At 41.7% G+C, this 26,755-nt stretch overlaps 1 protein-coding gene across 1 annotated transcript in view; it reads left to right on the plus strand.

The window, feature by feature from the left end:
- The first annotated feature begins 8,524 nt into the window (after positions 1-8,524).
- Positions 8,525-26,755, plus strand: part of LOC133539125 (endothelin receptor type B-like) — an 83,416-nt gene continuing 65,185 nt past the window's right edge. Inside the window, exons 1-2 of the mRNA XM_061881218.1 lie at positions 8,525-8,774; positions 16,616-17,147. Of these exons, the coding sequence (XP_061737202.1) occupies positions 16,659-17,147 (489 nt within the window). The 5' untranslated portion in view covers positions 8,525-8,774; positions 16,616-16,658. The remainder of the gene's footprint in view (positions 8,775-16,615; positions 17,148-26,755) is intronic.

Below are 26,755 nucleotides of genomic sequence, written 5' to 3' on the forward strand. Positions count from 1 at the left end.
CAAAACCCTACATTAGTGATACTGATACTGATAGAATGCTAAAAACGTTATGACAGACCATCCATCCATCCATCCATCCATCCATCATCTTCCGCTTATCCGAGGTCGGGTCGCGGGGGCAACAGCCTAAGCAGGGAAACCCAGACTTCCCTCTCCCCCGCCACTTCGTCTAGCTCTTCCCGGGGGATCCCGAGGTTCCCAGGCCAGCCGGGAGACATAGTCTTCCCAACGTGTCCTGGGTCTTCCCCGTGGCCTCCTACCGGTTGGACGTGCCCTAAACACCTCCCTAGGGAGGCGTTCGGGTGGCATCCTGACCAGATGCCCGAACCACCTCATCTGGCTCCTCTCGATGTGAAGGAGCAGCGGCTTTACTTTGAGTTCCTCCCGGATGGCAGCGCTTCTCACCCTATCTCTAAGGGAGAGACCCACCACACGGCGGAGGAAACTCATTTCGGGCGCTTGTACCCGTGATCTTATCCTTTCTGTCATGACCCAAAGCTCATGACCATAGGTGAGGATGGGAACGTAGATCGACCGGTAAATTGAGATCTTTGCCTTCCGGCTCAGCTCCTTCTTTACCACAACGGATCGGTACAACGTCCGCATTACTGAAGACGCCGCACCGATCCGCCTGTCGATCTCACGATCCACTCCTCCCTCACTCGTGAACAAGACTCCTAGGTACTTGAACTCCTCTACTTGAGGCAGGGTCTCCTCCCCAACCCGGGCGAGAACCTTGGACTCAGACTTGGAGGTGCTGATTCTCATTCCGGTCGCTTCACACTCACCTGCGAACCGATCCAGCGAGAGCTGAAGATCCCGGTCAGATGAAGCCATCAGGACCACATCATCTGCAAAAAGCAGAGACCTAATCCTGCGGTTACTAAACCGGAACCCTTCAACGCCTTGACTGCGCCTAGAAATTCTGTCCATTAAAGTTATGAACAGAATGGGTGACAAAGGACAGCCTTGGCGGAGTCCAACCCTCACTGGAAATGTGTTCGACTTACTGCCGGCAATGCGGACCAAGCTCTGGCACTGATCGTACAGGGAACGGACCGCCAAAATAAGGCAGTCCGATACCCCACACTCTCTGAGCACTCCCCACAGGACTTCCCAAGGGACACGGTCGAATGCCTTCTCCAAGTCCACAAAGCACATGTAGACTGGTTGGGCAAACTCCCATGCACCCTCAAGAACCCCGCCGAGAGTATAGAGTTGGTCCACAGTTCCACGACCAGGACGAAAAACACACTGTTCCTCCTGAATCCGAGGTTCGACTATCCGGCGAAGCCTCCTCTCCAGTACACCTGAATAAACCTTACCGGGAAGGCTGAGGAGTGTGATCCCACGATTGTTGGAACACACCCTCCGGTCCCCCTTCTTAAAGAGAGGAACCACCACCCCGGTCTGCCAATCCAGAGGTACCTCCCCCGATGTCCACGCAATGCTGCAAAGTCTTGTCAACCAAGACAGCCCCACAGCATCCAGAGCCTTAAGGAACTCCGGGCGGGTCTCGTCCACCCTGGGGCCTTGCCGCCGAGGAGCTTTTTAACTACCTCATCCCCAGAAATAGGAGAGTCCACCACAGATTCCCCAGGCACTGCTTCCTCATAGGAAGACGTGTTGGTGGGATTGAGGAGGTCTTCGAAGTATTCCTTCCACCTATCCACAACATCCGCAGTTGAGGTCAGCAGAACACCATCCGCACCATACACGGTGTTGATAGTGCACTGCTTCCCCTTCCTGAGGCGGCGGGTGGTGGTCCAGAATCGCTTCGAAGCCGTCCGGAAGTCGTTTTCCATGGCTTCCCCGAACTCCTCCCATGTCCGAGTTTTTGCCTCCGCGACCGCTGAAGCTGCACACCGCTTGGCCTGTCGTTACCTGTCCACTGCCTCCGGAGTCCTATGAGCCAAAAGGACCCGATAGGACTCCTTCTTCAGCTTGACGGCATCCCTCACCGCTGGTCTCCACCAAGGGGTTTTAGGATTGCCGCCCCGACAGGCACCAACTACCTTGCGGCCACAGCTCCGATCTGCCGCCTCGACAATAGAGGTGCGGAACATGGTCCACTCGGACTCAATGTCCCGCACCTCCCTCGTGACATGTTCAAAGTTCTCCCGGAGGTGTGAATTGAAACTTTGTCTGACAGGAGACTCTGCCAGACGTTCCCAGCAGACCCTCACAATGCGTTTGGGCCTCCCAGGTCTGTCCGGCATCCTCCCCCACCATCGCAGCCAACTCACCACCAGGTGGTGATCGGTAGAAAGCTCCGCCCCTCTCTTCACCCGAGTATCCAAAACATAAGGCCGCAAATCCGATGACACAACTACAAAGTCGATCATGGAACTGCGGTCTAGGGTGTCCTGGTGCCAAGTGCACATATGGACACCCTTATGTTTGAACATGGTGTTTGTTATGGACAATCCGTGACGAGCACAAAAGTCCAATAACAAAACACCACTCGGGTTCAGATCCGGGCGGCCATTCTTCCCAATCACGCCTCTCCAGGTTTCATTGTCGTTGCCAACATGAGCGTTGAAGTCTCCCAGTAGGACAAGGGAATCACCTGGGGGAGCACTTTCCAGTACTCCCTCGAGTGTTCCCAAAAAGGGTGGGTACTCTGAACTGCTGCTTGGTGCGTAAGCACAAACAACAGTCAGGACCCGTCCCCCCACCCGAAGGCGGAGGGAGGCTACCCTTTCGTCCACCGGGTTGAACTCCAAGGTACAGGCTTTGAGCCGGGGGGAAACAAGAATTGCCACCCCAGCCCGTCGCCTCTCAGTGTCGGCAACGCCAGAGTGGAAGAGGGTCCAGTCCCTCTCGAGAGAAGTGGTTCCAGAGCCCTTGCTGTGCGTCGAAGTGAGTCCGACTATATCCAGCCGGAATTTCTCGACTTCGCGCACTAGCTCAGGCTCTTTCCCCCCCAGTGACGTGACGTTCCACGTCCCAAGAGCTAGCTTCTGTAGCCGAGGATCGGACCGCCAAGTGCCCTGCCTTCGGCTTCCGCCCAGCTCACAATGCACCCGACCTCTATGGCCCCTGCTATGGGTGGTGAGCCCATTGGAGGGGTGACCCACGTTGCCTCTTCGGGCTGGGAACAGGCCCGGCCACCAGGCGCTCGCCATCGTGCCCCACCTCCGGGCCTGGCTCCAGAGGGGGGCCCCGGTGACCTGCGTCCGGGCGAGGGAAATCTGGGTCCATGTTTTTTCTTCTTCATAAAGGTCTTCGAGCTGCTCTTTGTCTGATCCCTCACCTAGAACCTGTTTGCCTTGGAAGACCCTACCAGGGGGCTTTATGCCCCCGGACAACATAGCTCCTAGGATCATTGGGACACGCAAACTCGTCTACCACGATAAGGTTGCAGCTCAGAGGGGAGGTTATGACAGACAGCCTTAAAAAAAAAAAAAGACCGCCTTTTTCCATTCCATCCATTCCGTTTTTTAAGGCGGTCTGTCATAACCGCCTTAAAAAACGGAATGGATTTTTTTTTTTCCCTTTACTGAATGATACCCCCAGAATGTACATGAAAATAAAGAATGTGTGATTTACAATATTAACTATGAAGGATAAAACACTGAATTTTGACAACATTTGAACGTCACACCCTATCTCCATCCACACATTTTACAATTAAGTGAAACGCAACAAACACAGCAAAATATAAACAAGAATGGTAAAAAAACAAACCCACCTACAATCTGATACATCTGTTTTATCACTAAGCTTAAGAACTTTGTTGTATAAATCTCCGTCCGCGTCTGTGGAAACACTCTGTGGAAACGCTCCCCACCCCCACTGCTTGGTGCCTCATCTGAGCTGCTGTGACTTAGATGACCATAGTAACTAATTAGATGACCATAGTAACTAATTAGATGACCATAGTAACTAATTAGATGACCATAGTAACTAATTAGATGACCATAGTAACTAACTAGATGACCATAGTAACTAATTAGATGATCATAGTAACTAATTAGATGACCATAGTAACTAATTAGATGACCATAGTAACTAATTAGATGACCATAGTAACTAATTAGATGACCATAGTAACTAACTAGATGACCATAGTAACTCATTAGATGACCATAGTAACTAATTAGATGACCATAGTAACTAATTAGATGACCATAGTAACTAACTAGATGACCATAGTAACTAATTAGATGACCATAGTAACTAATTAGATGACCATAGTAACTAATTAGATGACCATAGTAACTAATTAGATGACCATAGTAACTAACTAGATGACCATAGTAACTAATTAGATGACCATAGTAACTAATTAGATGACCATAGTAACTAACTAGATGACCATAGTAACTAATTAGATGACCATAGTAACTAATTAGATGACCATAGTAACTAATTAGATGACCATAGTAACTAATTAGATGACCATAGTAACTAATTAGATGACCATAGTAACTAATTAGAAGGCCCTCCATCCATCCATCCATCCATCAAATTCCGCTTAGCCGAGGTCGGGTCGCGGGGGCAGCAGCCTAAGTAGGGAAGCCTAGACTTCCCTCTCTCCAGCCACTGTGTCTACTAAATACAATACCATAGTAACTAATTAGATTACCATGGTAACTAGTATATTGTGCAAAAGCACAGATTCCAACCATTGAAATACTTTGCATAGTTCAAGACTAAGAAAATATAATGGCAGCTACACGTTCCATCTTAAATATCTACAAATAATTATTTGGGAATGTCCGACGGGGCCAAATTGAAAATCTTAACGAGCCACATGCAACCTCCGGGCCTTAATTTGCCCAGGTCTGGTCTATGCAGACGATGCTAATAGGACTTCATGTTCATTTGTGACTGCTTGCAAAAGCAGTTCAAAATAAAATGTTCTTATGATCGTTCAAAAAACTAAGCATATGCAGTGTAGCAAAACTAGTCTGCTAAAGTAAGACGGTGGACAGGACTTCATCACGTAGGAGTCATTGAAGGGAATTAATTAACTCATATTATGTTTTGCATATGGTGAATGTTTATATTCATCCGGGAGAAAGCAAACCAACAAGTTTAATTAAATAGCGGTATTTCAGTTTGAGCACATAAGATAAAGGCCCCTTTGTTTGATATTCGCAGGTGGATTGGATCACTTTTCGTAGGAAAGAGGCCCTAATTGGGACTTTGGAATGCAAAAGTGATAGCCCCATCCTTGAGAAGAGACTTCATTTAAGTCATGACTTAAAGCAGTTGTTTTCCAGACACTTACACAGGAACATCTCCTTTTATGGTCAGGGTGTGCTTTCCTGACTTGGCACACACCCAGAGACAGAAAGGAAAAATATAAAAACTCATGGTTTGGCTTCTCCAAGTTGGGAGTGCCTCATTTTCTTGACCTGACCTCCTCCAGGGTTTGTGTTGTGGTTTGTGCAGCCCTTTGAGACACTAGTGATTTAGGGCTACATAAGTAAACATTGATTAATTGATTGATAATGATGCTTGCTTGTAATAAAGCAACGTTTTGGATCAGTAAAGCTTTCCTAACATCTCTTTTGATACAGCTGCACTGCCGTGTCGCCCTTCTGTCCTGACGAGGATGACAAGACCGGAAATACACATCATCACAAATAATTATGACCTTAGGACTACCAAAAATGATGTCAGAAAGCCTAGAAAACTACAAGTTGCAATACAGAGCTACAAAAAAACGTGAAAACAACCAATTTATTTGGTAGAATTAACCCAGCATTGCAGTAAAAATGACCCAGCATCTGGGTTAAAGAAGAAACCCATCTTGTTGGGTTAAATCAACGCAGAGTTGGGTTGGTCCAAGAGTGAGCTTCGTTTTTAACCCAGCAGTTTTTAGAGCAGGGGGTTATAACTCCCTGCTTACATTAATTTGTCAAAACTTCAGTTGAATGTCGGGAATTCCAGTTTTTGTCCTTCCTCGACATTTTAAATGTTCCGCGATTCAAATCGAAGAACGCGACAACCATCCCAAGCTGATCCGCCTCCGCTTGGGATGGTTTCCTGCTGGCTCCGGTGTGAACGGGACTCTCGCTGCTGTGTTGGATCCACTTTGGACTGGACTCTCGCGACTGTGTTGGATCCATTGTGGATTGAACTTTCACAGTATCATGTTAGACCCGCTCGACATCCGTTGCTTTCCTCCTCTCCAAGGTTTCTCATAGTCATCATTGTCACCGATGTCCCACTGGGTGTGAGTTTTCCTTGCCCTTATGTGGGCCTACCGAGGATGTCGTAGTGGTTTGTGCAGCCCTTTGAGACACTAGTGATTTAGGGCTATATAAGTAAACATTGATTGATTGATTGATAAAGAAGAGCAGGCAGCAGGTGACACATTCTCATACTTCCTGTATACCCCCAGCCAGCTTAAAAAAATGTTTCAACTATAAGCTACGTGAAGAAGCTCAGAATAGTTTTTTATTCAAACGACTGTCATATTTACAAATCAAATATTTGATATTGATCGTACCGTATTGTGCAATCATTGATGTGAATTGTGCTTTAAATTGAGAAATGGAATTGCACATATGTGTTAGTAATAGGGTTGCAAAGGAGTGGAAAGTTTCCGGTAAATTTCCCGGAAACTTTCCGGAAATTTACCACGGGAAGTTATACTCGGGAAGTTTGGAAATATTGACCATATTTGGATTATTCAAAGTTGGACACCGTCCATGGGAATATATGGGAATTAATGGGAAATAATGGGAATGTAAGGGAATTAATGGGAATATATGGGGAATTAAAATAATGACATATTATTGGGCACTTATAAACGGAATATATAAATAATATAAACAGAATACAATGATTTGCAATTCCTTTTCAACCCACATTCAGTTGAATATGCTACAAAGACAACATATTTGATGTTCAAACTGATTAAAAAAAATTGTTGTTTTTTTTCAAATAATCATTAACTTTAGAATTTGATGCCAGCAACACGTGACAAAGAAGTTGGGAAAGGTGGCAATAAATACTGATAAAGTTGAGGAATGCTCATCAAACACTTATTTGGAACATCCCACAGGTGTGCAGGCTAATTGGGAACAGGTGGGTGCCATGATTGGGTATAAAAACAGCTTCCCAAAAATGCTCAGTCTTTCACAAGAAAGGATGGGGCGAGGTACACCCCTTTGTCCACAACTGCGTGAGCAAATAGTCAAACAGTTTAAGAACAACCTATCTCAAAGTGACATTGCACGAGGTTTAGGGATTTCAACATCTACGCTCCATAATATCATCAAAAGGTTCAGAGAATCTGAAGAAATCACTCCACGTAAGCGGCATGGCCGGAAACCAACATTGAATGACCGTGACCTTCCATCCCTCGGACGGCACTGTATAAAAAAACAACATACATCTCTAAAGGATATCACCACATGGGCTCAGGAACACTTCAGAAAACCACTGTCACTAAATACAGTTGGTCGTTAAAGCTCTACTATGCAAAACGAAAGCCATTTATCAACAACATCCGGAAACGCTGCTGGCTTCTCTGGGCCCAAGATCATCTAAGATCGACTGATGCAAAGTGGAAAAGTGTTCTGTGGTCTGACGAGTCCACATTTCAAATTGTTTTTCGAAATATTTGACATCGTGTCTTCTGGACCAAAGGAGAAGCGAACCATCCAGACTGTTATCCACGCAAAGCCAACATGTGTGATGGTATGGGGGTGCATTAGTGCCCAAGGCATGGGTAATTTACACATCTGTGAAGGCACCATTAATGCTGAAAGGTACATACAGGTTTTGGAACAACATATGCTGCCATTTAAGCGCTGTCTTTTTCATGGACGCCCCTGCTTATTTCAGCAAGACAATGCCGGGCCACATTCAGCACGTGTTACAACAGCGTGGCTTCGTAAAAAAAAAAGAGTGCGGGTACTTTCCTGGCCCGCCTGCAGTCCAGACCTGTCTCCCATGGAAAATGTGTGGCGCATTATGAAGCGTAAAATACGACAGCGGAGACCCCGGACTGTTGAAGGACTGAAGCTCTACGTAAAACAAGAATGGGAAAGAATTCCACTTTCAAAGCTTCAACAATTAAGTTTCCCCAGTTCCCAAATGTTTATTGAGTGTTGTTAAAAGAAAAGGTGATGTAACACAGTGGTGAACATGCCCTTTCCCAACTACTTTGGCACGTGTTGCAGCCATGAAATTCTGAGTCAATTATTATTTGCAAAAAAATAAAAACTTTATGAGTTTGAACATCAAATATGTTGTCTTTGTAGCATATTCAACTGAAAAGGATTTGCAAATCATTGTATTCCGTTTATATTTACATCGAACACAATTTCCCAACTCATATGGAAACAGGGTTTGTATGACTCGTTGCCGTACGTTCGACACCCCTTTTTTAGTGCGTGTGTGCACATGCTTCGGACGTGTGTGTGTGTGTGTGTGTGTGTGTGTGTGTGTGTGTGTGTGTGGAGGGGTGATGTTTCCAAAGGGGGGCCCAGTCTGTTACCAGAGGGAGGTGGAGATTTACGTACTATCCCACCCAGTCAAAGTGCCTCGCTGGTGCTCTGACAACACACACACACACACACGCACACACACACACACTTTGCAAAGTCTCCACAGGAAACCGTGAGCCATAATGCGAAGGCACCTCGGAGCAGACTGCCGCCTTCGCCTCAAACCAAGTGGGATACGGTCGCGGGGCTTTGATAGCGCGTTAATTACTCATGTGATGTGATACAGATGTCTGGGGGCTTCAGCCGAAAGTTTGCCTGACGCTTTCCGAGGGGGCCAGGCAGACATTTTCTAGAGAAGCGGTAGGTGGAAAAAAAAAAACTAAACAAAAAAAAACCTGTATTTATTATTTATGGACGGGATCAGTTTGCGTGCTGTCACGGGGGTCCCGGCGGTGCCTGGCTGATGCTAAACTGTGATGCTACTTGAAGGGCTGGCTGCTAAATAGTTCTTTGTGTACTCGCTGACAGGCGGGACTTTGAACAGGAACCACTGTGGGCTACAAGACATGATGCAAAGGGCTTCAACTCGTTACTCTGACAGCTTTTTAAAACTTTACCTACTCTTTTAGTGTGTGTGTGTGTGTGTGTGTGTGTGTGTGTGTGTGTGTGTGTGTGTGTGTGTGTGTGTGTGTGTGTGTGTGTTGCATTACAGAGGAAGAGAAGCTTTTAACGTTGAGGAATAGAGTCATCAGGAAAATATCAAGGGGGATCCATCGGGGATTCATCCGGGTTTCGGTTTCATTTTAGATGTTTGTTTTTGAAATGCCCACCATTTGACTATTGGATTTTGAAATAGCATGGTTTTGTAATAATAAAAATAATAATAAGACATTTTATTTGGTATAGCGCTTTTCTAGGTTTCTAGGCACTCGAAGACGCTTTACAGCAGTGGTTCTCAAATGGGGGTACTTGAAGGTATGCCAAGGGGTACGTGAGATTTTTCTAAAATATTCTAAAAATATTTTAGAAAAATCTCATGTACCCCTTGGGCCTGCAGATGATGTGGTCCTGATGGCTTCATCTGACCGGGATCTTCAGCTCTCACTGGATTGGTTCGCAGCCGAGTGTGAAGCGACCGGAATGAGAATCAGCACCTCCAAGTCCGAGTCCATGGTTCTCGCCCGGAAAAGGGTGGAGTGCCATCTCCGGGTTGGGGAGGAGACCCTGCCCCAAGTGGAGGAGTTCAAGTACCTAGGAGTCTTGTTCACGAGTGGGGGAAGAGTGGATGGTGAGATCGACAGGTGGATCGGTGCGGCGTCTTCAGTAATGCGGACGTTGTACCGATCCGTTGTGGTGAAGAAGGAGCTGAGCCGGAAGGCAAAGCTCTCAATTTACCGGTCGATCTACGTTCCCATCCTCACCTATGGTCATGAGCTTTGGGTCATGACCGAAAGGATAAGATCACGGGTACAAGCGGCCCAAATGAGTTTCCAGGTCTCTCCCTTAGAGATAGGGTGAGAAGCTCTGCCATCCGGGAGGAACTCAAAGTAAAGCCGCTGCTCCTCCACATGGAGAGGAGCCAGGTGAGGTGGTTCGGGCATCTGGTCAGGATGCCACCCGAACGCCTCCCTAGGGAGGTGTTTAGGGCGCGTCCAACCGGAGAAGACCCAGGACACGTTGGGAAGACTATGTCTCCCAGCTGGCCTGGGAACGCCTCGGGATCCCCCGGGAAGAGCTAGACCAAGTGGCTGGGGAGAGGGAAGTCTGGGTTTCCCTGCTTAGGCTGTTGCCCCCGCGACCCGACCTCGGGAAAGCGGAAGATGATGGATGGATGGATGGATTCTAAAAATAGCAACAATTCAAAAATCCTTTATAAATATATTTATTGAATAATACTTCAACAAAATATGAATTTAAGTTCATAAACTGTAAAAAATAAATACAACAATGAAATATTCAGTGTTGACAGCTAGATTTTTTGTGGACATGTTCCATAAATATTGATGTTAAAGATTTCTTTTTTTGTGAAGAAATGTTTAGAAGTAAGTTGATGAATCCAGATGGATCTCTATTACAATCCCCAAAGAGGGCTCTTTAAGTTGATGATTACTTCTATGTGGAGAAATCTGCATTTAGAATTAAATCACTTATTTTTCAACAAGTTTTTAGTTGTACTTCAAGAAAGACCACTACAAATGAGCAATATTTTGCACTGTTATACAATTTAATAAATCAGAAACTGATAACATAGTGCTGTATTTTACTTCTTTATCTCCTTTTTTCCAACCAAAAATGCTTTGCTCTGATTAGGGGGTACTTGAATTAAAACAAATGTTCACAGGGGGTACATCACTGAAAAAAGGTTGAGAACCACTGCTGTACAGGATAAACATGATTTTCTAAATATAAAAACAGTTTAAAGTAATAATATAAAAGACAGGAAATATAAAAGCAGTACATTTTACCCTTTAAAATCGTTTTTAATTGTATTTATTTACTGATTTTATTATTTTTATATTGGTTTTATTTTGTATTCAGTCATTGGTGGAGCTGAGGATATTTGAATACTATTTTTAATATTGTTGTGCAGCACTTTGGAAACATTTTTGTTGTTTAAATGTGCTATATAAGTAAAGTGGATTGGATTGGATAATCCAAATTAGGTTTTTTTTTTTTTGTAATGATGATTTTTATTGTCAGTTTTGCTATAAAGTGGCGGTCAAACGTTTACATACACTTAATGTCACGGAGTTCTTAAGTTTCCAGTAACTTCTACAACTCTTGTTTTTTTTGTGATAAAGTGATTGGAGCACATACAGAAAAAAAACCTTCATGATGTTTGGTTCTTTTATGAATTTATTAAGGCTCTACTAAGAATATGAGCAAATGTGCTGGGTCAAAAGTATACATACAACAATGTTAACATTTGCTTACACGTCACTTGGCAAGTTTCACTGCAATAAGGCGCTTTTTTGATAGCCATCCACAAGCTTCTGTTTGAATTTTACACCACAAAATTGGTGCAGTTCAGCTTAATGTGTTGGTTTTCTGACATGGACTTGTTTCTTCAGCATTGTCCACACGTTTAAGTCAGGACTTTAGAAAAGGCCATCATAAAACTTTCATTCTAGCCTGATTTAGCCATTCCTTTTGCACTTTTGAGGTGTGTTTGGGGTCATTGTCCTGTTGGAACATCCAAATGCGCCCAAGACCCAACCTCCGGGCTGATGATTTTAGCTTGCCCTGATGAATTTGGAGGTAATCCTCCTTTTTTATTGACCCATTTAAAGCACCAGTTCAATTGGCAGCAAAACAGGCCCGGCGCATAATACTACCTCCACCATGCTTGGCGGTAGGATTGGTGTTCCTGGGATTAAAGGCCTCACCTTTTCTCCTCCAAACATATTGCTGGGTATTGGGGCCAAACAGCTCCATTTGTGTTTCATCTGACCACAGAACTTTCCACCGGAAGGTCTTATCTTTATTTATGTGATGTCAATTAAGAAAATACGAGTTGTAGAAAGTACTGGAAACTCAAGACAGCCATGACATTATGTTCTTTACAAGTGTATGTACACTTTTAACCACGACTGTATATTGTTTTATATTATTGTATTTATTCATTACATTTTTAATTATTCATTATAAAGGCCTTTTTCAACAGAACGGTCATCATTTTTAAAATATTTTTGTACAATTAAAGTCGTACAAAAAGCATAAGCATGTACAGCAGAGGTGTCAAACCTACCAAACAGGTTTAATCCGGCCTGCAAGATGAGTTTCCTAAGTATGAAAATAAGCTGCAATATACTAATGAAAGCAACTGCTGTACTAAATGTGTCCACCGGATGCCGCAACAGCAATTCAAGTGTGACCCACGTCACGCATGACAATGTTTAAAGATGACGTGTCAGCGGACTTTAAGCGCCCTATGGCTAATCAGTGCAGGTGCAAATGTTAGTTGGAGAAGATGTAAACACTGGTTCTCCACCTTCTAGTCCACAGATGTCAAACTCAAGGCCCGGGGGGGCCAGATGTGGTCCGCCACATTATTTTATCCGGCCCGCAAATACCTGGAAATGTGTCAATATTTTTCACTAAACGTAATGGAATTTGTTTCATTTTGACAGAAAAAATGTATTTACTGCTTAAAATTGCATACTTTTTCCAACTTTAATAGCATCCAATATTGCAATAAATATTACAGTGTATTATCATATTTTCCAAACATCCATCCATCCATCCATTTTCTACCGCTTATTCCCTTTTGGGGTCGCGGGGGGCGCTGGCGCCTATCTCAGCTACAATCGGGCGGAAGGCGGGGTACACCCTGGACAAGTCGCCACCTCATCGCAGGGCACTTTCCAAACATGTTTTTGTCTCAATAAAAATAAAAAAAAATATGTAACTTTGCAGCAAACTACCCATCAAATAAAAAAAAATTACAATAAATCTTATGTTGTTCTTTACAGCATATTACTGTAAATTGAAAAAAACTACTACTGTTTTATGCATTAAATTTCTGTTGACTGAGCTGCCAGTTTTTGGTGTAAAATGTAGGGTTGTTGTTTTTAACGGTGTATTATTGTAAATGGAAAGACGGCAAATTTCTTTTTATGGTAGAAAAAACTGGCAGCAAAGTTGCCAGGATAAAAAAAAAAAAGAACTTGTACTGTTTTTCCATGAACAATATAATGTTGTACACAAAAATTCTGGCAATTAAGCACGCAGCATTTTATGTAAAAACAAACAACAAAAAACCAGTGCTACTGTTTTTCCATTTACCGTAAAACATTGCAAAAAGAAAAAGTAAATAAAAAATATATATTTTACAGTAAAATTTTGTAAATGTAAAGTTTTTACTGTAAAATCGAGAATCAATTTATTTAAATACAAACCCCGTTTCCATATGAGTTGGGAAATTGTGTTGGATGTAAATATAAACAGAATACAATGATTTGCAAATCCTTTTCAACCCATATTCAGTTGAATATGCTACAAAGACAACATATTTGATGTTCAAACTCATAAACTTTATTTTTTTTTTTGCAAATAATAATTAACTTAGAATTTCATGGCTGCAACACGTGCCAAAGTAATTGGGAAAGGGCATGTTCACCACTCTGTTACATCACCTTTTCTTTTAACAATACTCAATAAACGTTTGAGAACTGAGGAAACTTTGAAAGTGGAATTCTTTCCCATTCTTGTTTTATGTAGAGCTTCAGTCCTTCAACAGTCCGGGGTCTCCGCTGTCGTATTTTCCGCTTCATAATGCACCACACATTTTCCATGGGATACAGGTCTAGACTGCAGGCGGGCCAGGAAAGTACCCACACTCTTTTTTTATGAAACCATGCTGTTGTAACACTCGCTGAATGTGGCTTGGCATTGTCTTGCTGAAATAAGAAGGGGCGTCCGTGAAAAAGACGGCGCTTAGATGGCAGCATATGTTGTTCCAAAACCTGTATGTACCTTTCAGCATTAATGGTGCCTTCACAGATGTGTAAGTTACCCATGCCTTGGGCACTTATGCACCCCCATACCATCACAGATGCTGGCTTTTCAACTTTGTGTCGATAACAGCCTGGATGGCTCGCTTCCCCTTTGGTCCGGATGACACGATGTCAAATATTTCCAAAAACAATTTGAAATGTGGACTCGTCAGACTACAGAACACTTTTCCACTTTGCATAAGTCCATCTTAGATGATCTTGGGCCCAGAGAAGCCGGCAGCGTTTCTGGATGTTGTTGATAAATGGCTTTCGCTTTGCATAGTAGAGCTTTAACTTGCACTTACAGATGTAGCGACCAACTGTATTTAGTGACAGTGGTTTTCTGAAGTGTTCCGTAGCCCATGTGGTGATATCCTTTAGAGATTGATGTCGGTTTTTGATACAGTGCCGTGTGAGGAATCGAAGGTAACAGTCATTCAATGTTGGTTTCCGGCCATGCCGCTTACGTGGAGTGATTTCTCCAGATTCTCTGAACCTTTTGATGATATTTTGAGCGTAGATGTTGAAATCCCTAAATTTCTTGCAATTGCACTTTGAGAAACGTTGTTCTTAAACTATTTGCTCACACAGTTGTGGACAAAGGGGTGTACCTCGCCCCATCCTTTCTTGTGAAAGACTGAGCATTTTTTGGGAAGCTGCTTTTATAGCCAATCATGGCACCCACCTGTTCCCAATTAGCCTGCACACCTGTGGGATGTTCCAAATAAGTGTTTGATGAGCATTCCTCAACTTTATCAGTATTTATTGCCACCTTTCCCAACTTCTTTGTCACGTGTTGCCGGCATCAAATTCTAAACTTAGTGATTATTTGCACACAAAAAAAAAAAAGGTTAATCAGTTTGAACATCAAATATGTTGTCTTTGTAGCATATTCAACTGAATATGGCTTGAAAATGATCATTGTATTCTGTTTATATTTACATCTAACACAATTTCCAAACTCATATGGAAATGGAGTTTGTACATTCAATAAAAGAAGATATACCGTATTTCCTTGAATTGCCGCCAGGTATATAGTATGAGCCTGCCTAGAATTACTGCTGGGTCAAACTGGCTTCGCAAAATAATTAGCGCATGTTTAGTATTACCGCCGGGTCAAACTCGTGATGTCACGAGTGACACTTCACCTGTCATCATTTTCAAAACGGAGGAGGCTGATTTCAATACCGGTAATTTGAAATTGCATTAAGGGAAGAAGATTAAGAGCTATTTAGTAGGATTTAAGGTCCAAGCTTACATCACACTCAAACTTTTACGGCATGCCTTTGGTAAGTGCCGGAGTAAGAAGAGGTTTTAAAATAATTAGCGTATGTTTACTTTTACCGCATGCCTTTGGTAAGCGCAGGGGTGAGAAGAGGTTTTAAATTATTTAGCGCCCCCGGCATCAATTCAAGGAAATACGGTATACAGAAAGAGTGGTCTCATCCATCAGAGCAGGGGTCGGGAACCTTTTTGGCTGAGAGAGCCAAGAAGCCGAATATTTTAAAATGTATTTCCGTAAGAGCCATATAATATTTTTTCAACACTGAACACACCTAAAAGCGTGCATTTTTAAGTAAGACCAACATTACTAGAGTGTAATAGGTCTCTTATTCTTTGTAATAACATTGATATTCTGAAGCTAACCGTGGAGGGAGCGTGGCCTGCGGGCCTGCAGCGAAGCGGGGTGTTGCCAGGATCGGCCTCGAAATCAGCGACATGGTACGTAGACAACCCACCTGGGCCCTGTTATCTAATCACTCTGTTATAAGCAGCAGCCAGGAGGAGAGACGGGGCTGGAGCTGGAGCCAGAGTGCGAGCGAGAACGAAAGAGAAAAAGACAATTGCTGGAAAGCAACTGAGAGACTTATTGAAAAATAAAAAAATATCGTAACCCTGAAACAGGCTTTCATGTCGGTGCTCGGTGGTCTGAAGAACCCCCGGGAGGGCAGGCCCTAAAAAAAATAATAATAAATAAAGTGCGGTAGAAAAAAGGATGGATGGATTCAAATGCATGAGCATGTTTAATTATTTGATCGTTATTTTTAACACTTTGATTACAAGCGGAATTATTCATTACTTATCAAGTTAAGCTTCACGGTGGAAGAGGGGTTAGTGCGTCTGCCTCACAATAAGAAGGTCCTGCAGTCCTGGGTTCAAATCCAGGCTCGGGATCTTTCTGTGTGGAGTTTGCATGTTCTCCCCGTGAATGCGTGGGTTCCCTCCGGGTATTCCGGCTTCCTCCCACTTCCAAAGACATGCACCTGGGGATAGGTTGATTGGCAACACTAAATTGGCCCTAGTGTGTGAATGTTGTCTGTCTATCTGTGTTGGCCCTGTGATGAGGTGGCGACTTGTCCAGGGTGTACCCCGCCTTCCGCCCGATTGTAGCTGAGATAGGCGCCAGCGCCCCCCGCGACCCCGAAAGGGAATACGCGGTAGTAAATGGATGGATGGATGGATGGATATCAAGTTAAGCAGTGTTAGCTCAGATTTATCCGAGAGCCAGATGCAGTCATCAAAAGAGCCACATCTGGCTCTAGAGCCATAGGTTCCCTACCCCTGCATCAGAGCCAAAGTTGTTTAACTTCCTGTCTGCTATCCAGCAGAACAGGAGTGTTGCCAAACCAACTTGTCGGCTTGTTTGCTGATCCCCCCCCAAACTAACGTTTCTCTCTCACCGTCTCGTTTCTTTCCCCTCGCCAGTGAGAAGTTGGGAGTGGCATCAAAGCCCGGACTGCGTTCCGACATGGGCACGGCGGTGGCACATATGTTGGTGCTAACATGCTGTGTGGCAGCCAGAGGAATGTGCCAAGCGAACAAGGCGGCGGTGGCGGCGGCGGCGGCGGAGGACGACGGCCAACACGGCGGATTGCTCTTCCACTCCACCCCGCGGCCTCCCGGCCTGCGCAGAGCCTTCGTGGCCAGCACGGACGCCTGGGGGCCGGCCGCACACAACCAGGGACCCGGCTGGGCGAACACCACGGTCAAAAGGAAGCCGCTTCCGCCGCCGCCGCCCATGTGCCGCGGGAGCACTTCCATTAAGGACTACTTCAAGTACATCAACACGGCCATCTCCATTGTGGTGTTTGTGGTGGGCCTGGTGGGCAACGCCACCCTGCTCAGGATCATATACCAGCAGAAGTGCATGAGGAACGGGCCCAACGCCCTCATCGCCAGCCTGGCCCTGGGGGACCTCATGTACATCATCATCGACATTCCCATCAACGTCTACAAGGTGAGCTGTTTTCCCGCCTGGACATCAAACATGCTTGTTGACCCGCCAATTTCCCGCCATCTCTGTCCAAATTCATTGCAAACATTATGAAAAGGGCTGGTTAAAATATCGTGATTGCGATTATGTATCGATGTTGGGGATGGGCAAAAATGGCTGAAAACTGTATCACGATTCGGGTTTTTACGTTCTCACGCAGTTGCTTTTGGCTGCGGGCATTACACTACAGCAGGGGTCGGGAACCTTTTCGGCTTAGAGAGCCAAGAAGCCAAATATTTTAAAATGTATTTAAGTAAAAGATAAATAAATGATAAATGGGTTGTACTTGTATAGCGCTTTTCTACCTTCAAGGTACTCAAAGCGCTTTGACACTACTTCCACATTCACACACACATTCACACACTGATGGAGGGAGCTGCCATGCAAGGCGCTAACCAGCACCCATCAGGAGCAAGGGTGAAGTGTCTTGCTCAGGACACAACGGACGTGACGAGGTTGGTTCTAGGTGGGATTTGAACCAGTGACCCTCGGGTTGCGCACGGCCACTCTCCCACTGCGCCACGCCGTCCCTAGAGCCATATAATATATTTTTAACACTGAACACAACTAAAAGTGTGCATTTTTAATGAAGACCAACATTTCTAGAGTATAATAGGTCTCTTAATCTTTGTAATAACGTTGTTATTCTGAAGCTAACTTAGGAGGGGGCGTGGCCTGCAGGTCTGCAGCGAAGCGGGGTGTTGCCAGGACCGGCCTCGAAATCAGCGACAGGTGTGTAAATGGCCCACCTGGGCCTTGTTGAAGAACCCCCAAGAGGGCTAGCCCTACACTAACCAACAATAAATACATTATTTCTTACCTTTAAGGCAACTTCTTGAACGGGTGAGGTAGAAAAAAGGATGGATGGATTCAAATGCATGAGCATTTTTATATTTTTAACGTTATTTTTAACACTGTGATTACAAGTGGAATTATTCATTACTTATCGTGTTAAGCAACGTCAGCTCAGATTTATCCGAGAGCCAGATGTAGTCATCAAAAGAGCCACATCTGGCTCCAGAGCCATAGGTTCCCTACCCCTGTACTACAAGCTCTTCTCACTCTTTCTTGTCTCTCCTTCTCACAGAGACGTAAAACAAGCGCACCTTCTTAAATACGTAGCGGCATGGTAACTTTAGCTGTGATGCTAGCGCGGTGGTAATACGAGAGAAAGAAGGTGCGAATCTGGTAACAAATGAAGAAAGACTTAAACCCCAAGAAAAACAGCAGGGGGTCCATCGTCTGGCGGTGGTTTGGCTTCAAGCGGGAAGATGACGAACAGACAACCATAATATGTCAAGTATGCGGCAAAAACGTTGTTACAAAAAGTAGCATTACTGCTAATGTGTAGCATCATCTGGAAAGTCACCTGCTACAGAATGAAGAGTGCTTGAAACTCTGCATGTCAACATCTCCGACCGGTGCCATACCAACAAAATGCCGAGGCAACCATTTCCACATCAACACCGTATGAAACAAATAGTCAACAACAGAAGGCGATAACGTCCGCAGGAACCTACCACATAGCGAAGGACATACACCGGATTTCCTATTATGCAGCTCATTTTTATTTGACAGTTATTGAAATATCTTGTGTGACATCATGCACAAAAGTGCGCTTTATATGTTTTAAACTATTGTAGTGGCGTTCTGTACAAAAAGTGCACTTTAATTTAGTTTTGTTTTGATACGTCATCTTAGTGACATCATGCACAAAAGTGCACTCATAGCTTGTTTTAGAATGTCTCTGACAATCTTGCACTTTTTGTTTTGGAAATGACATGAATGTTTGTGCCACTGCTTAATAACTGTTTCATAACTACACTTTTAGTTGTGATTTCCCTCTCTGCATGAAAATTTAAAAGTAGCATATATGAATGCAGTATGAAGAAGAATGTTTGAATGTAGACACATAGAATCATCATACTGCTGTGATTATATGCATCAAGTGTTCATTCAAGGCTAAGGCAAAATATGGAGATACATATGGTGTATCGTGACTGTGATGGTTGGCTGGCATTGTGGTGTGGGTTCGTTCTCTCTCGGACTGGACACAGCGTGAAGGTAAGAAATTACGATTTATTTATACTACAAAACGGACTAAGAACAGAAAAACTTGCACAAGACACCAAAGGTAAAACAAACAGAACTAGCATGGGAGCTAGAAAGAACTAAAAGCGCTAGCATGTGAGCTAGGGAACAAACAAAAGAAGCATAGCGCGGAAGCTAGCAAGTACAAGAAACAGTCCTTTACCACAGTTGGGAAACAGCGTCGTCACCTGTTGCACGGAACAGAAACTAGGATGCGAGATCGAATTAACAGAAAAGGCAGGCTTAAATAAGGAGAGTAATCATGAGGCAGGTGCGCGGAAAAAACAAGAGGAAGGTGACACTAATGCGTAACTATGACAACGGAACAAACGGGAATTGCCACCAGGAACTAAGGAAGACGAACACTAACAAGATGTGATACAAAACGGAACCAAAACCAGAATATGACATGATCCAAGCAGTGGATGATGACAGTGACATAGCCTAAAAATATCCAGATATTAATAAAAGGCCATATCGCCCAGCCCTAACTCAAAGTTATTGTTTTTGTTTTGTGGTTCTTTGTTGTTGCTGTTTTTGTATTACAACATGTTGTATTATTTGATCATGTTGGACTGCATTGTAATCTTTTGTTTTTGTGATTGTGTGATGGTTTTTTGGGCCTGGAACCCAGGAAGAATAATCCCCACTGAGGTGTAGACTAATGGGGATCCTTAATAAAGGAAATAAACTCAATTCCCATATATTCCCGTTAATTCCCATGGAAAATTTCCAACTTTGAATATTCCCAGAATTTTGCCACCCAACAATGCAAAAACAGAAATTCACGTAAGATTAAATATCTCAAATAAGGGTAATGTTGTCAGTTAGTTTGTGACGAACCCCAAGATGCAGAGATGGAGGCAGGCATGGAGTGAGAAAACATGATTTAATTCAAAACACTAAGACAAAAACAAACAAAGCGTACAAACAAAAAGCGCGCACGTGGGCGGATAACAAACAAAAAGGCCAAGCGTGGAAGCTAGCAGGTATCTAACAGGAAAACAGAAGTCGTACTTGTAATAAGAAAACAAACTGGAAGGAGGGAACAAAATACAGTAAGCTAAAGACCGCTATCAAACATAGCTTACCGCAACGCTGCATTGAGACGACAAGATAAGACTCGACAGGTAGCAATGACAAGTAGCAATGACAAGAGCGACATGCAATACAATAATCCAGCACTGACTTGAGGAACAAAGCAGGTAACATAGGATCGGGCTGATTGACACCAGGTGTGGCCAGGTGCCAGGGTGAAACAGCGCTCAGGGAGAAAGACAGGAAACTAACAAAATAAGAGCGCTGACAGGAACTAAAGACTGGAAATACTAAACACACACACAGAGGAAAAACTAAAACACAAACAAGCCTGACAGATGTTTGCTTATTTTCTGCCTGATAAGATAATTCTTCTCACGAAGCAGATTTTATGTTGGAGTTTTTACTTGTTTTAAGTGTTTTGCTCCTAAATGATGTCAGTAAGATATTACAGCTTGTTGCTGAGATGTGATGAACTATATTGAGTAAAACATGCTTGAAACTAGAATATCAAGTGTTGCAAAGCTGTGTCATCAAGTATAAAAACTGCTTTTTCAAAGTAAGAATTTCTTATTTCAAGCATGAAAATAAAGAAAATCATGATTTTAAAACAATTGTGTCTAACAACTAAAACCCAAATGGACGGTGCTGTTTTATTTCTAATGAAATAATAAAACATAGATACTCATATAGTAGTGCAGTAGGCACAGTACAGCAAACCGACAGTTATTATTTAAACATTTAACATTTCTAACAATTTTGAACAGAAATAGTTCATGCACATTCACATAAATTCTTCAAAATGATAATTTTGGCCAAGGGCCAGGCTGTGTTTATTGTTACTAATTGACTGAACGAGCACGCACTTGGCGCCATGATGTCATGTTGTCGATGGAAAACTGCATTTTTAGACTCTATGATTTGCATAAGCAGGTAGGTGACCCCGAGATTAACAAACACTTGCCTTGTTGTCTTTCCATTAGGAACAATAAATTCGTTTTTAATATAACTTTGCTAATTTCAAGAAATGTAATGGCGATCGCATATCATTATGTGAAGATAATGACACTAGCGTTTACTATATTTTTATATATATATATTTTCGTATATTTTTCAACATATTCACCAAAAAGGTCTCTTTTTTTCTATCTAGAAAAGTGCACTTGTTATTAGTGAGTATATACTTATTTTAAGGTATTGTTGGGTTCATTGAGGTTAACTAATTAGGGACCGAATGGCCTTTAGGGACAGAAGACCCTATTTTATTTCTAAGGTTTTATTATTATTATTTTTTAGTATTCCGTGTCCCTATTGTATTTCTAAGGTTTTATTATTATTATTCTTTATTATTCCGTCCCTGTTGTATTTCTGAGGTTTTATTATTATTATTCTTTATTGTTCCGTGTCTCTATTGTATTTCTAAGGTTTTATTATTATTATTCTGTGTCCCTATTGTAGTTCTAAGGTTGTATTATTATTCTTCTTTATTATTCCGTGTCCCTATTGTATTTCAAAGGTTTTATTATTATTCCGTGTCCCTATTGTATTTCTAAGGTTTTATTATTATTATTCTTCATTATTCCGTGTCCCTATTGTATTTCTAAGGTTTTATTAGTATTATTCTTTATTATTCCGTGTCCCTATTGTATTTCTAAGGTTTTATTATTATTCTTTATTATTCCGTGTCCCTATTGTATTTCTAAGGTTTTATTATTATTATTCTTTATTATTCCGTGTCCCTATTGTATTTCTAAGGTTTTATTATTATTATTCTTTATTATTCCGTGTCCCTATTGTATTTCTAAGGTTTTATTATTATTATTCTTTATTATTCCGTGTCCCTATTGTATTTTTAAGGTTTTATTATTATTATTCTTTATTATTCCGTGTCCCTATTGTATTTCTAAGATTTAATTATCTAATAATAATAACAATCTAATGTTTTTTTTCTAATGTTTATTATTAATCTTTATTATTCCGTGCCCCTATTGTATTTCTAAGGTTTTATTATTATTATTATTTATTATTCCGTGTCCCTATTGTATTTCTAAGGTGTTATTATTATTATTCTTTATTATTCCGTGTCCCTATTGTATTTCTAAGATTTAATTATTATTATTATTCTTTATTATTCCCTGTCCCTATTGTATTTCCAAGGTTTCATTATTATTATTCTTCATTATTCCGTGTTCCTATTGTATTTCTAAGGTTTTGTTATTATTATTCTTTATTATTCCGTGCCCCTATTGTATTCCTAAGGTTTTATTATTATTATTCTTTATTATTCCGTGCCCCTATTGTATTTCTAAGGTTTTATTATTATTATTCTTTATTATTCCGTGTCCCTATTGTATTTCTAAGGTGTTATTATTATTATTCTTTATTATTCCGTGTCCCTATTGTATTTCTAAGGTTTTATTATTATTATGTGTCCCTATTGTATTTCTAAGGTTTTATTATTAATATTCTTTATTATTATGTGTCCCTATTGTATTTCTAATGTTTTATTATTATTATTCTTTATTATTCCGTGTCCTTATTGTATTTCTAAGGTTTTATGATTATTGTTCTTTATTATTCCGCCACCTCTTTGAGCTGTAATTTGACCCCCTTAACATGCTTCAAAACTCACCAAATTTAACACACACATCAGGACTGGCGAAAATTGCCATCTAATAAAACAACCTAACCCCAAACCTCAAAATTGCGCTCTAGCGCCCCCTTGGGAACAACACAGACAAAACTGCTTGTAACTTCAATTAGAAATGTCATAGACACATGAAACAAAAACCTCTATGTAGGTCTAAATTTCATACATTGGCATCATTCAGCAAAAACAACAGGAAGTTGGCAAAAAGTCCTTCAAAACCAAAGTTTCCTAAAAAAATTATTTTTCGCCCTTTTTGAGCTGTAATTTGACCCCCTTAAAATGCTTCAAAACTCACCAAACTGGACACACATCAGGACTGGCGAAAATTGCGAACTATTAAAAAAACAAACAAACCCCAAAACTCAAAATTGCGCTCTAGCGCCCCCTAGGAATAAAACACAGACAAAACTGCTCTTGTTATACTTATTAAAAGTTGTCGAAGGACTTTTTATTACTGCTCCGGTTTGGATTTTACACGCCTTCGAAAAACCCCTGTGCAAATTTTCCTAAAAAATGACGTTTTTGCCTCTTTGAGCTGTAATTTGACCCATTTAAAATGCTTCAAAGTGCAAGTTAAAGCTCTGTTATGCAGACCGAAAGCCATTTATCAACAACATCCAGAATCGCCGATCTGTAATTTCACCCCCTTAACATGCTTCAAAACTCACCAAATTTTACACACATATCAGGACTGGCAAAAACTGCCATCTAATAAAAAAACCAAACCCCAAAAATCTAAATTGCGCTTAGCGCCCCCTAGGAAAAAACCCAGACAAAACTGCATGTAACTTCTGTTAGAAATGTCGTAGAGACATGAAATAAAAACCTCTATGTTGGTTTGACTAAGATCGGGACCCGGGACACGGCGGCGGCGGCCAACGGCGGACCCGACCAACGCTGCTTGCAGCTTTAATTATACTTGTTTTGCAAAGTCTTGACAAGCCAAATTTTCTGGTTCTATTGGCAGATAATTTTGCTTAATTTAAAATAAAATACACCTAATTTGTGTTTTTTTTTTCTTGTTTTTGAACACTGACTTTTTGCAGTGTAGTTGTAAATACTTATATATATGTTGTAGATACTTGTGTATATGTTGTTGTTCTGTTTTTTTTGTTTGTTTTTTTGTTTCTTTACAACAAACACTTTGCACGCATCCTGTTATAATTGATGGTCATAATTGTTTCCTTGATGAAACAAAAACTGTAAAAAAAAAAACAACTTAAAAAAAAATGTAGAAAAACTGTAAAAAAAAAAAAGATTTAAACTGTAAAAAATGATTAAAAATTTATTGTACAAAAAATTAAAATTAAAAACTGTAACAAAAAATGTAAAACTGTAAAAACTAAAAATATTTAAAAACTGTAAAAAATATTTTTTTAATTTACTGCAAAAAAAACTGTAAAAAAAAACTGTAAAAAAAAACCTGTAAAAAAACCCTGTAAAAAATTTAAAACTGTAAAAAAATAAATAAAAATTAAAAACTGTAAAAAAAAAAAAAAAAAGGTTTAATTAACTGCAAAAAAACTGTAAAAAAAAACCTGTAAAAAAAAAAACCCTGTAAAAAAAACTGTAAAATAATGATAAACTGTAAAAAAAAAAAATACTAAATAATAATAATAATAATTAAGTAGTAACGAGCCAGTCGGCGCTGGGAAAAGAAGGACTGCTCAAGCCTCAAGGAGCCATGAATCCCATCTGGACAAACTGGGATAAACGCCACAAACGCTGATGGGCAAGAATGGAGTGCGTCCATAACCACCAACACGTAAACAAAAGTGTCGGCAGCGATGCGGGGCGTAAACAGACGGGAAAAGCGTACTCAGCGTTGGGAGGCGTTATCTTCCCGGTGATGAGAGGCGCTGGCTGAAAGAAACCTCAGGCTGCAGCGGACATGTGCAGCCTGCTGCTGACCCGGGACATTAGTCACCGCTTATCTGCAGTCATTAGCAAAATATGAAGATAAATCACTTCAACCACAAGGAATGCTGCAAATCTACTTTTACCCCGGGGTGTCCTAACCTTCCCCGGTGAATGCAACTTGAAGGCTGCGGCCTTGAGATAAAGTGTGGTGTGCCGTGGGAGATTGTCTAATTTCACATATTTGGCTTCAAAATATTTTCAAATGATGTGTTGTTGTTGAGTGTCTAGAGCTCGGCAGAGTAACCGTGTAATACTCTTCCATATCAGTAGGGGGCAGCCGGTAGATAATTGCTTTGTAGATGTCGGAAACAGCGGGAGGCAGTGTGCAGGTAAAAAGGTGTGTAATGCCTGGACCAAAAATAAACAATCAGAATCGGACATACCGTATGTCCTTGAATTGCCACTGGGGAGCTAATTCATTTAAAACCTCGTATCACTCCGCCACTTACCAAAGGCATGCAGTAAAAAATTGAGTGTGATGTAAGGATACCATCATGAAAAGCACATGTAATAAAATAAACCTTATTATGGTCTTACTTTTACTTATAAATAAAGTCCATGCGCAGCTCCTTCTGATCAAAAGCATCGATAACTTGTTTATAGAAGTCTTCCTTATCTTTCTTCAGTTTTAAAAGTCTCTCTGTCTCGATGGAGATCTTCCTTTATTACCTCATGCTTCGAATGAAAGTCCAGTTTAGAAAACTGTTTTATTCTAATGAACACACACTGCTCACTCTTGGTGGTCCAGTTCATATCCGTCCCGCACATATCACGTGACTCATTGTCACTTCTTCTGCAGCAGAGTAGTCGCAAGAAGGATCACTAGCGCCCTCTACCACCAGGAGGCGGTAGTCATTTAATGACTCATATTTGACACACGCAGCTACGGTATGGTGACTGTCTCAAGCCGTTGTCTTGCGGGTTCCCAGGACCACCAAGGAAGGACATGGCTAGAGCAGTTTGACTTTGTTTATTTTTCAATAAAATGATGACAGAGGAAGTGTCACTCGTGACGTCACGAGTTTGACCAGGCAGTAATACTAAGCATGCGCTAATTATTTTGCGAAGCGAGTTCGACGGGGCAGTATTTCAAAACTGGCGCATACTATATACCCGGCGGAAATTCAAGGAAATACGGTACTTTATTAATTCCCAAGGGGAAATTAAAATTTTAGGCACAATCCCATTCAAGATCAGACAAACATTACAGGGAGACAGAACAGGATCGCTGACGGGTCGGCCAACTTCCGGCGCCCCTTACAAAAAAGGTCAGATTCAGGTAAACAAGTGGGGGAGAACGGGAGGAAAAAATGTAAAATAAACGGTGAAACAAAAGGTGAGTGCCCCTAAGAAAAGGCATTGAAGCTTAGGGAAGGCTGTTAGCATGCTAACGTGAGCATGTTAAAATTTATTTTTAAAGCCGAACACTTTGGAGTCATATCTTGGTATTTGACACATGCTAACTTTTGTTGTTGTTTACGTACACTAAGTTAGGTTTGGCAAGTTTATTAAGTTGTTTAATTGTTAGCATGCTAACGTGAGCATGTTAAAATGTATTTTTACAGCCGAACACTTTGGAGTCATATAACTTGGTATTTGACACATGCTAACTTTTGTTGTTGTTTACGTTTACGAAGTTAGATTTGGCAAGTTTATTAAGTTGCTTAACTGTTTGCATGCTAACGTGAGCATGCTAGCGTGCTAACTTTTTAATTTTTTTTAAAGCTAAATGGTAAATGGGTTATACTTGTATAGCACTTTTCTACCTTCAAGGTACTCAAAGCGCTTTGACACTACTTCCACATTCACCCATTCACACACACATTCACACACTGATGGAGGGAGCTGCCGTGCAAGGCCCTAACCACGACCC

This window comes from Nerophis ophidion, linkage group LG20 (assembly GCF_033978795.1).
Source record: "Nerophis ophidion isolate RoL-2023_Sa linkage group LG20, RoL_Noph_v1.0, whole genome shotgun sequence".
Lineage (NCBI taxonomy): Eukaryota > Metazoa > Chordata > Actinopteri > Syngnathiformes > Syngnathidae > Nerophis > Nerophis ophidion.